General features: G+C 42.8%; 1 protein-coding gene across 1 annotated transcript in view; it reads right to left on the minus strand.

Moving 5' to 3' along the window:
* ABHD12B (abhydrolase domain containing 12B) overlaps positions 1 to 11,110 on the minus strand; it is a 29,989-nt gene extending 18,879 nt beyond the window's left edge. Inside the window, exons 1-3 of the mRNA XM_045287637.1 lie at positions 11,016 to 11,110; positions 9,191 to 9,310; positions 3,255 to 3,307 (exon numbers count right to left, since the gene is read on the minus strand). Coding sequence (XP_045143572.1) covers positions 3,255 to 3,307; positions 9,191 to 9,310; positions 11,016 to 11,029 — 187 coding nt within the window. The 5' untranslated portion in view covers positions 11,030 to 11,110. The remainder of the gene's footprint in view (positions 1 to 3,254; positions 3,308 to 9,190; positions 9,311 to 11,015) is intronic.
* Positions 11,111 to 11,531: the final 421 nt, after the last annotated feature.

Consider the following 11,531-nt stretch of genomic DNA (forward strand, 5'->3'; position numbering starts at 1 on the left):
AAAAGTTTATGGGAAAATCCCATTATCTTTTAATTTTATTTTTCTACACACTTTTTAAAAACCCTCTCATACACAGCCATAAAAAAAGAAAAGAGCTATAAGAAGGGATGAAAATTTACTGAGTGGGCACTCCTAAAATTCTATTTCATCCCCACATCAGTCCTTATAAAGGTATTATCCCCATTTTACAGAGAAAGAAACTGAGTCCAGGAGTGTTCGAGCTCCCCCAGTTGGTAAGAGGCAGAACCGGGGCTCACAGCCCTGTCTCCCTCTTTCAAAGCACTGGGTCTCCACTGTTACCTCGTAGGTGCAGATGGGGGGTCGCCTTAGGAACTCTCACATACAAAATGAACTGGTAGTGAAGAGCTACCTAGAACCCAATCTGTAGTTTATGAACCTGTAGATGTGTGTAGCCATCAGCAGGTCATTGAAGCACAGTGCAGCTAAGCATGCGGGGAAGTTGGGATATCCATGTATTGTTTGCAGCATCCTGGCTTGAAGGGCCATTTGACAGTGCAAAGCAACAATAAGCAACAACAAAGAGTACTTCTAAAAATAGTCGTTGTCTTGAAAAACCCCAAAGGGAAAAAACTAGATGCTTAACATTTTCTGGAGAAAAAAACATTTTAAATCAATTTTTAAAAGATGCATATCCAGCAGCAGTGGAATGGTTAGATAAATGTCTACAAACACATGTGAAAATAATTCCATCTGTGAATTTACAGTTTATGTGGGCTATGAAACCCTGAAAGAATGTTTATAAAATCACATTAACTAAAAGAACACAACATAAAAGTCTATGGAGATACAATTATGATCCTGTAAAATCTTTATAGACAGGCTAAAGACCAGGTGGGCATGAAAAGAGCTAGTAGGCACTTAGCGTGCTTAATGGAGGGCTGTGTGGCTGAGGAAAGAAGGGAGGGGAGTGTGGACGGAAAGAAAGCTAGCTCACGTGTGGACGGAAAGAAAGCTAGCTCACGTGTGGACGGAAAGAAAGCTAGCTCACGGAATTATAAAGCTGTTTTCTCTGTTTGTCAGAAGCTGCCAATCTGAAGGTGGGAAGGAAGGTCTAAGGAAGTGGGGTCATGCGGGGATGTGACGATGATGGCACTCGGGGCCAGGTAAATGCCTGGAGGTAGACATCCCATCATACCAGCTGCTCTGCCTCCCACTCGTCTGATCTACCGCGATGATCTGGCTACTAGTCACGCTAACTCTTCTCCTTCCTGGGGCTGTAGGTGGCACACAATTCAGCATTGACAAGAGTAGGAGGGGATAGGAAGGCATGTTCTCATTGGCATCATGCCTACCACCATCCCACCTGGGGGGGTTAGGGCAGCAGGTGGCGGGGTGGAAGGTTGTTGTTGCAGCCACTGACTGGGTTCCGACTCATAGCAACCTCATGCACAACAAAGGGAAACCCCGCCCAGTCCTGTGCCATCCTCGCGATGGCTATGTTGGAGCCTATTGATGCAGCCACTGTGTCCATCGCTCCTGTCGAAGGTCTGCTTGTTTTTCACTGCCCCAATCCTTTACTCATGATGACGTCCTTCTCCAGGGACTGGTCTCTCCCGATAACAAGTCCAAAGTACATGACACAGAGTCTCGCCATCCTGGCCTCTAAGGATCATGCTGGCTGTACCTTTGTTGTTCTGGTTCTTTTGGTAGTCCATGGTACTCTCAATAGTCTTCACTAGCTCCATAATTCAAATGTATTGATTCTTCTTCAGTCTTCCGAATTCAATGTCCAACTATCACATGCAGGGTGGAAAACCAACATCAAACCAAACTCACTGCCATCGAGTTGATGCCGACTGGTAGCAACCCTACAGGACAGGGTAGAACTGCCCCTGTGGGTTTCCGAGACCGAAATTCATTACAGGGATACAAAGTCCCATCTTTCTCCCACGGAGCAGCTGGTGGTTTTGAACTACTGGCCTTACAGATCACAGCCCAGTGCAATGCATAACCACTGTGGTTCCAGGGATTCTGCAAGGTGGAAAGAGAACCCCGAACCCCATAGACACCTCAACTCCTGGCGAAACAGCAGGGAGCCCAGCACAATGCCAGAGAGGCGGACTCAACAAGTCAGGGAGGAGGAGGGAAGGATGCACAAGAGAGGAGTTTGCTGCCTGCCCAGAGGCCACGGGTGAAGAAGATGCTGCCGGAGCCCCTGGAACACTGTAAAAGCAAGAAAGAGCTCTAAGGGAGAGCTTGCCTAAGGGGGCAGGGCTCCGGGTCCTGTGGTCAGTACGGCTACGAGACCACCATACTACAGCAAATGTCACAATTGAGGGAGTCGAGTGGACTCTTTTGTCCCCCAGTACATAGAAAAGGTGCGTTTACACTATAAGCTCATGTGTGCCATAGCCGTAAGAAAGTGTGGGATATTGTAAGAATCAGCCAAATGTGACGCAGGGACATGAAGTAAGTGCTTATTGCTGGGGGGTGAGGAGGGGGGGGAATGACACTAATCGACTTGATCACGGCAGTGTGGCCACAAACCTTCCACTGGTAAGAAATGCAGTGTCCGCAAAGCACGCTAAAGTGGAGCACAATTAAGCCAAGCATGCCAGTAATTAGAAAAGCAGCCCATGGCTGGCAGCGCAGAGAGGACCTAATTGTAGTGTGTGAGAAGATAAACAGAGCGGTGACTTGCTCCACCAGCTCTGAGTCAGCGGGGGCTGCGGAGAAACCCGGTCACCTTCGTCACACTTGGGAATTCAGAGGCTGTCCCAACACACGGGAGTCATGTGCAGGTCAGCAAGAAGAGCAAGGAAGTGGCCACCGTCCCCCTCCACACAACCTCATCTGGGGCTGCAGCTCTTCCCAAAGTGGCCCCTCGGTGCCTCTGTGCTGTGCCACACAAACGAAGACGCTTGCTTCGTTTAGGAGTGACCATTCCACACCCAGTCTACTCTCTCCCCCATCCTCCAGCCCTCAACAAAAAAGAAAGAAAAGAAATAATAGAAAACCCAAACAAAAGTATCTTCACCTCCGAGGGAATGATGAAAATAAACTCAGGAGAGTGCTTTGATACCCAGAAATGTTCCCATTTTGTTCTGATTCTCCCATGGTCAAGAAGGAAAGAGAGACCCCCTGGGAGGACTTTGGGGCCCACACCCAGCAACCTCCCCACTGCCCCACTGACCAGTGATGTCCTGGGACTTCTCTGTAGGTGTTCACACGGAGGCCCTGAGAAAGACCTACGGCTGTCGCCCAGGAGAAATAGAGACCTAAGAAATCGGTGCCTTGAGGCCTCTTCAGACGTACCTTTGCTAGCTTGATTCGATGAGGGACTGCCCTGTAGAGGAGGTTTACAAAAGAGAGAGCACGGATTAATCAAAATAAGTTACTATTAAACAAAATAAGTACTGGCCTCTGAGCTCACACCTTTCTTTTGTATTTGAGACAAATGACGAACTAGGAGAAAGGAAACTGTCTTTGTGGTCAGAACCAGCTGGGCTCTGTCCGAGTGAGATGATGGGCACTTCCCATTGTGGTCACATTCCTGGAATGCCCAGGTCCACTAATGTTTCTCAACACAAGCATGAAAGCGACACGGGTGATCCATCTCCTTTCACAGCTGCACAACCAAGCTTAATTCTAAGAGTTTCTGTGGAAGCTAAAGGAAAATAAGTCGCAGAAGGGAACGGGGACCATGGGATGGATGTGGCATCTGCCGGTGCCCTGTCCACTCTGCCCTGAGTACAAGACGAAGTGAGGAAAGACGACCACCCTCGAGCTGCGAGGCATGTTTTGTTTTGTTGTTCCCAAACTAACCATACTCCCCAATCTTCTTCTGCTTAGGAGAATCAGAGATGATCCCTACACCATACGACTCTCGTCGTAGAGTAATTTCTTAGGTTTCAATAGATGGTGGAGCCTTTTGAACCTCTAATTAAAGGTACAGATGGGGAACACCCACATTTCAAATCTTATGTATAATCTGGGGATGGGTGGTACTGGACCTTCTGGAGATTCCATGGGTTCCAAGTCTCGAATCACTGCTTGCTTGTTTTGTTTTAATCATTTTTATTGGGGGCTCATACAACTCTTATCACAATTCATCCATCCATCCATTGTGTCAAGCACACTTGTACATTTGTTGCCATCATCATTCTCAAAACATTTTCCTTCTACTTGAGCCCTTGGTATCAGCTCCTCATATTTTCCCCTGCCTCATGAACCCTTGATAATTTATAAATTATTATTACTTTGTCATGTCTTACACTGACTTATATGTCCCTTCACCCATTTTTCTGTTGTCCCTCCCCCTAGGAGGGGGTTATAGTAGATCATTGTGATTGGTTCCCCTTCTCTCCCCTCACCATCTCCTTCCCCTCCTGGTATGGCTACTCTCAATATTGGTCCTGCGAGGTTTATTTGTCCTGAATTCCCTGTGTTTCCATCTCTTATCTGTACCAGTGTACATGCTCTGGTCTAGCCGGATTTGTAAGGTAGAATTGGGATCATGATAGTGGGAAGGGAGGAAGCATTAAAGAACTAGAGGAATGTTGTATGTTTCATCAGTGCTACACTGCACCCTGACTGGCTCATCTCCTTCCCATGACCCTTCTGTAAGGGGATGTTCAATTGCCTACAGATGGGCTTTGGGTCTCCACTCTGCACTCCCCCTCATTCACAATGATACAATTTTTTGTTCTGGGTCTTTGGTGCCTGATACCTGATCTTATCAACACTTCATGATCACACAGGCTGCTGTGCTTCTTCCATGTGGACTTTGTTGCTTCTCAGCTAGATGGCTGCTAGTTTATCTTCAAGCCTTTAAGACTCCATAGAAATACTGTTTTTGAAGCATCAGCAAGACAGACATCTTCATTCCCTGTATCCTCACATTTGGCCTCCCTTCACCCAGCACTGGTGAGAGCAAACTGAGACTTCTGACCAGTGAATGAGGGGAAGTAACAGCCAAGCAAATAAATCTGGGAAGACATAGGGTAATTGCAGGTTCACAGATATATGTAGAAAAAGGCAGGCGAATACATATTTCCTGATTTTAAAACATACTATAGAGCTACGGTAATCAAAACAGTCTTCTATATTACACACATATCTGGATGCAATTGCAGGTTATGTGGGCCATGTGATTGTTTGATGAATATATTGTAACCTAATGCCCAAGTTTACACAATCAGAATGCAATGTTAAATTTCACAGAAACATAAACAAGTGTGGTTCTAAAATTGACATATCAAAAAAGTCCCCAACACCAGCAATAAGATATCTCATAGGGAAGCAAGTCAATTTACAATAGCACCTAAGAGAATAAAATACCTAGGAATAAGTCTAAAGAGAGACATAAAGGACTAAGAAGAGAAAATATAAATACTGCTGAAAAGAGATTAAAGAAGGCTAAAATGGAAAGATGGTCCATATTTATGGATTTGACTACACAATATCAGTAAGATGTCAATACTGCCCAGAACAATCTATAGATTCAGCATAATCCCAATCAGAACTCTAACAGCCTTCTTTACAGAAATAGAAAAAAAACTCAATCTTCAACCTTATATAGAAGGCAAAAAAAAAAAAAGAAGGCAAGAGGCCTCAAACAGCAAAACCAATGCTGAAAGAGAATAAGGTAGGAATACACACATTTCCTGAATTAAAACACACCATACAGCTACAGCTTGCTAATAGTATAATAATAAAGCAACTGGTTTTTTATAAGGTCTATGATCAACTGGTTTTTTATAAGAATGCTAAGACCTTTCTCTAGGAAAGAAGTATATTCAACAAATGATGCAAGGAGGCCAGGTGACATACTCGGAGTCGGCCTGCTAAGTGCAAGGTCGGCAATTTGAAGTCCCCTGTATAGTTCTGCAGTCAGAAAACATGAAACAGGATCTGTGCTTCACACCACGCACAAGAACAAATTCAAAATGGACTAAGGAACTGAATCTGCAAACTGCTGCTAGTGTTAGGGGCCTTCAAGTCGGTGCTGACTCATAGCTGCCCCAGGGACAACACAAGGAACCACTGCCCAGTCCCCTGCATCCTCACAGTGGTTCTTATATTTGAGCCCATCCTTGCAGCCACTGTCTCAATCCCTCTTATTAAAGGGCTTCCCCTCTTTCACTGCCCTTCTCCCTGACTAAGCATGATGCCCTTCTCCAGGGACCATCTCTCTTGACTACATGTCCAAAGAATAGGCGACCAAGTCTTGGCAGACTTGCTTCTAAGGAGAATGTTGTATTCCAGTTCTTCCAACACAGATATGTTTCTTCTTTTCGCAGTCCATGGCACGTTCCGTCTTCTTCACCAACACTTGATTCGAATGCGTCACTCCTTCTTTCATCTTCCTTAGTCGTGTCCAACTTTCACATGCAGATGAGGCTATTGAAATACCATGGCTTGGGTCAGGGGCACCTTAGTCCTCCAAGTAACCTCCTTGCTTTTCAACACTTTAAAGAGGTCTGGTGCACCAGATTTACCCAGTACAATGCATCATTTGATCTCTCAACTGCTGTTTCCATGAGCATTGATTGTGGATTCAAGCAAGACAAAATCCTTGACAACTTCAATATTGTCTCCATTTAACATGATGCTACCTATTGGTCCATTTGTGAGGGTTTTGGTCTTTACATTGAGCCACAATCCCAACTGAAGGCTGCAATCTTTATCAGCAAGTGCTCCTCATCTGCATAAGTCTCCAATCCTGATATAACCCAGTCTTTATATAATCCATCTTCTCTGATTGCTTGCTCAAGATGCAGATTGAGTAACTATGGTGAGAGGATGCAACCCTGAGGCACACCTCTCCTGAGTTTAAACCATACAGTATGCCCTTGTTCTGTTGGCAGAACTGCCTCTCAACCCATGTACGGTTTCTACATGAGCACCATGCAGTGTTCTGCAATTCCCAGTCTTCTCAAGGCTGTCTATAGTTTGCTGTAGTCCACACAGTAGAAACACAAGTAAACAGCGTTCTGGTATTCTCTTCTTTCAGCCAAGATCCACCTGACATCAGCAATGATAACCCTGTTGCGCATCTTCCTCTGAACCCAACCTGAACCTCTGGAAGCTCCTGGTCAATGTACTGCTGCAGCCATTGTTGGGTGCTCTTCAGCAAAATTGTACTTGCATGTGATATCAATTATATTGTTCTATGATTTGAGCATTCTACTGGGTCACTTTTCTTTGGAATGGGTGCAAATATGTATCTCTTCCAATTTGTTGGCCAACTAGCTGTCTTCCAAATTTCCTGGCATAGATGCGTGAACGTTTCCAGTGCTTCATCAGCTGGTTGACACATTGCAATTGGTATCCATCAATTCCTGGAGCCTTGTTTTCAGCTAATACTTTTAGTGCAGCTTTAACTTCTTCCTTCAGCACCACTGGTTCTTGCTCATATGGTACTTCCTGAAATGGTGGGATATCAACTAGTTCCTTTTGGTACAGTGACTCTGTATTCTTTCGATCTTCTTTTGTTGCTTCCTGCATTAGTCAGTATTTTGCCCATAAAATCTTTTAAGATTGCAACTCAAGGCTTGAATTTTTTCTTGAGTTCTTTTAGTTTAACAGATGCTGAGTGTGTTCTTTTTGGTTTTCTAACTCTCGATCTTTGCACATTTCATTATAATATTTGACTGTCTTCTGAAGCCAATTTTTTGGAATTTTCTATTCAATTATTTTACTTCACCATTTCTTCCACTTGCCTAAGTTACTCCATGATTAAGTGAGGGTTCAGAGTCCTTCTGGCATACATTTTGATCTTTTCTTTCCTGTCCTTTTAATGATTTTTGCTTTCTTCTTGTGTGGTGTTCTTGATGTCCTTCCGCAGCTCACCAGGTCTCCTGGGATTAGTGTTCAGCATCTCAAATCTGTTCTCAAGATTCAGGTGGGTTCAATTCAAGGTTGTGCTTTTTAAAATCTAAGTAGATATTCATTTTAGTTTATCTATACATGTTAACTTAACAAAATCTGAATAGATAATAACAAAAGACTAATACAATAAACTGATGGGTACTCTACACAATACTATACCTGCAAGCCATTGAAGTGGTATTGTGAAGGAGGGTTTGTCCAAGGAAAGTTATTCACGTATACGTATAGTAAACGATATGATTTTCTGATTCAAAATGGCACATCTTCTCACTAATGCCTAGAATGTTGACTTTTATGCATTTCATCTTGTTTTTCACAACTTTCAATCATTCCCAATTCATACTTAGTACATTCCAAGTCCTGATTATTAATTGATGCCTGCAGCTGTTTCTTCTCCTTTTGAGTCATGTCCTATCAGCAACTTAAGATCCCAAAGGCCCTGCTCCACCCCGCCATTGTGGTCGATTCCACGTAGAGAAGGCAGCTCTTCCTCAGCCACCACTCAATGACTCCAACCCAAGGGGCTCGTCCTCTGGCACCATCGCCAACAATGACCTGCTTCTTTTCACATGTATGTTTCTATTCAACCTGTCATGTTTTCCACGGCTAATTTCTCAAAGGTGGACAGCCTAATCATTCTTCATAGTCTATTCTTAGTCTGGAAGCTCTGCTGAAACCTGCTCACTTTGGGTGAGCCTGTGGGCATTTGAAATACTGGTGACATAACTTCCCACATCAAAGCAACACGCACACCACCACAGTGCAACAAATGGACAGACAAGTGGTGAAATTTGCACACTAAGACCATAAACCTCTTAGAAAAATACAACACTGTCAGGCCTAGCTCTCAACAATAAATTATCTAATATAGTAACAAAACACAAACATCAAAAGGCAAACTAATTATGACCTCATTAAAATTTTAGAACTTGCTCACCAAAGTGCAAAAAATAAGAGACAAGCTACCAACCGAGAGAGTAGTTTCTATCAAACCAATGTTCACGTTTTCAAGGTTTTTTCGCCTTCTCAATGAAGGAGCCACATCACTACGTATATAATGAACTTTTAAGAGAAGCCTATTGTCAGAATTTCCTCAGATTTTAACAAATACAAATGCATTTTATCTAATATAGATACATACATACCCATGTATAAGATAGATAGATAGATAGATAGATAGATAGATAGATAGATAGATAGATAGATGAGGGAGAGAGAGAGAGAGATGCTTATGGAGTTGAACACTGAGCCCTGCCCTTCACTCCTTCACAGGAATAAAAGGCTCGTTCTCTCTCTCCAAAACGGCAATAACAGTTTTCCAAGCAAAGACACTGACCTGGTTTCAGCACTGCCGTGGAGACAAACCACAACTGGGTTGCCGTCACCAAGGGCCGCTTCATACCAGCAACGGTCCTTCCCCTTAGCCTCTTCCCACCGGCAGCAGGGAACCGTGTGCCTGCAGAACAAGGGGAGGCTGTAGCATACGGGTTCACAGAGAGAAATTCTCTCTCCTGGCCAAATTCTGAATCTGAACCCTCCAATGGAGAACTCGAGGTTCCTTGGAGGAAACTAGAAGGTTTCTGATGTACCTTCCCTTTACATATATACAAGGATAAATAACAAGGATAAACACATCACAGAAATCTTTATTAAACAAAAATGTGAAACTATTGTTTCTTTTTAAGTTTTTTGAGACATGATCGACATATCATATAATTCAATAGTTCAATAATATCAAGAAGAGATGTATAATCATTGCCACAATTTTAGAGCATTGTCTTCTTTCTTGTACTCATTGTTATGAGCTCCCCATTTTCCCCAACCTCCCTACTATACTCTCAAGAAACCATTAATTCAGTTACCGTCTCTATAGAGCAGTGGTTATCAACCTGTGGGTCGCAATCCCTCTGGGGGTCGAGTGACCCTTTCACAGGGGTCACCTAAAACCATCATAAAACACATATTTCCAATGGTCTTAGGAACCCAAGACACCGTTCCTCTATCTGTCTCCAGATGGGTCTGCCCACATGCAGACACGCCCACATACGAGTACCCGGCGTGAACACTGTTACCCATGCTACACTATGCTTCAAGACAAAATTTCATTTATTTTTAATTAGAAATAAATATTTCACAATAAAGAATTATATATTGTTTTGTGATTAATCACTATGATTTATTTATGTTCAATTTGTAACAATGAAAATACAGCTTTCATATCAGATGTTTACATTATAATTCATAACAGTAGCAAAATTACAGTATGAAGTAGCAACAAAAATCATTTGATGGTTGAGGGTCACCACAACATGAGGAACTGTACTAAAGGGTTGGGGCATTAGGAAGGTTGAGAACCACTGCTATAAAGTCACCCATCCTGAATTTCATATACCAAAAACATACAAAAACAAAGGGGGAAAAAACCTAACAACAATAACAAATTCAAATAGCAGAAATCCTCAATTAAAAAGAAAATATAAAATATTAAAAACTGAAACTTTAAAGTGGGTCAAAGGGAAGATCAAATGATAAGATGTTAAATTTTAACCTAACTACATCTGCCATAATTCATTTTCCAATGATAGCCTGAATAGCAAAGTTATTCATATTCCTGGTCTATGGTCAGAGGGAATTCACTGGAGGCTTAATCCATGTGTATTTCCCCTTCCCTTTTCTTTATTAACTGAAACAACTTTTAAATGGGTCAAAAGGGTGATCAATTAAGATATTACATTTTAGCCTAATTATATCTGCTGTACTTGTCTCTATAATGCTCTCCGTCTGATAACAAGAGTATTGACTATGGTCAGAGGGAATTCACCAGAGGCTTAATCCATGTGTAGACCCTCAAATGGATGCTGGGGTTCCACTGTCGTCCACAGCCTTCTGTAAACTAGGTGTTCACAGTTTAAGCTCTGATGCCATCCCTTCCAAAATATGAATGATATTATTTATAATCTTTGATTCTAAATCGTGCCACACGTGAAAGCAAAATTTCTGGAAAGCAAAATCAACTAGGTCAAATTTCCACAGTCAAAAACCTTCCCAGAATCTCCAAGGAGCACCAACCTCTCTATAGACAAAGAGCACACACTGCTTGCCCTCACCACATAGCCTACAACACCCCCCACAAAGCAGCCGGTGACCACAGCTGGACTCACCAGATTCCCAGCATCACCCCAGGTTCCACTTTGAGATAGAAGTTCACTGTGTGAGCAATCTTTGTCTCCGGTCTCTTTAAATCCACAAAATATGGTGCTTCGACTAGAAAGGAAACAGCATTACCAACTTCTAAGGTTGCATGCCTTTCTATCAAAATCTGATATATATCCTTTATGATTAGTGTTGTATGCTATGTAATGCCTCACAAAACATTTTATTTTATAAACAAAGACTAGCCAACAGAAGAGGTGCAGGAGGACAAGCAAATCCATTGACAGCTCAATGTTAGTGTCCCTGCAAGGTAAACTATTTAAGTTTATTCAATCCTTACCCCTGTCTCAAGCAAAAGCAAATGAGCCCATTCCACTACAAGGGGGTTTCACTGAAGTCAAACTTTTTTTTTCCACTCAGTAAAATCAGATCACTAGCCAGAAGCCAAGAAGTGTCCTGGGCCAACATAGACCTGGGGCACATGCAGGTGAAAGAATGACCCAGGTGCTGTAGGGATGATAAGA

Source organism: Echinops telfairi, unplaced genomic scaffold (assembly GCF_000313985.2).
Source record: "Echinops telfairi isolate 266 unplaced genomic scaffold, ASM31398v2 ScPeMD7_18;HRSCAF=68, whole genome shotgun sequence".
NCBI classification, from domain to species: domain Eukaryota; kingdom Metazoa; phylum Chordata; class Mammalia; order Afrosoricida; family Tenrecidae; genus Echinops; species Echinops telfairi.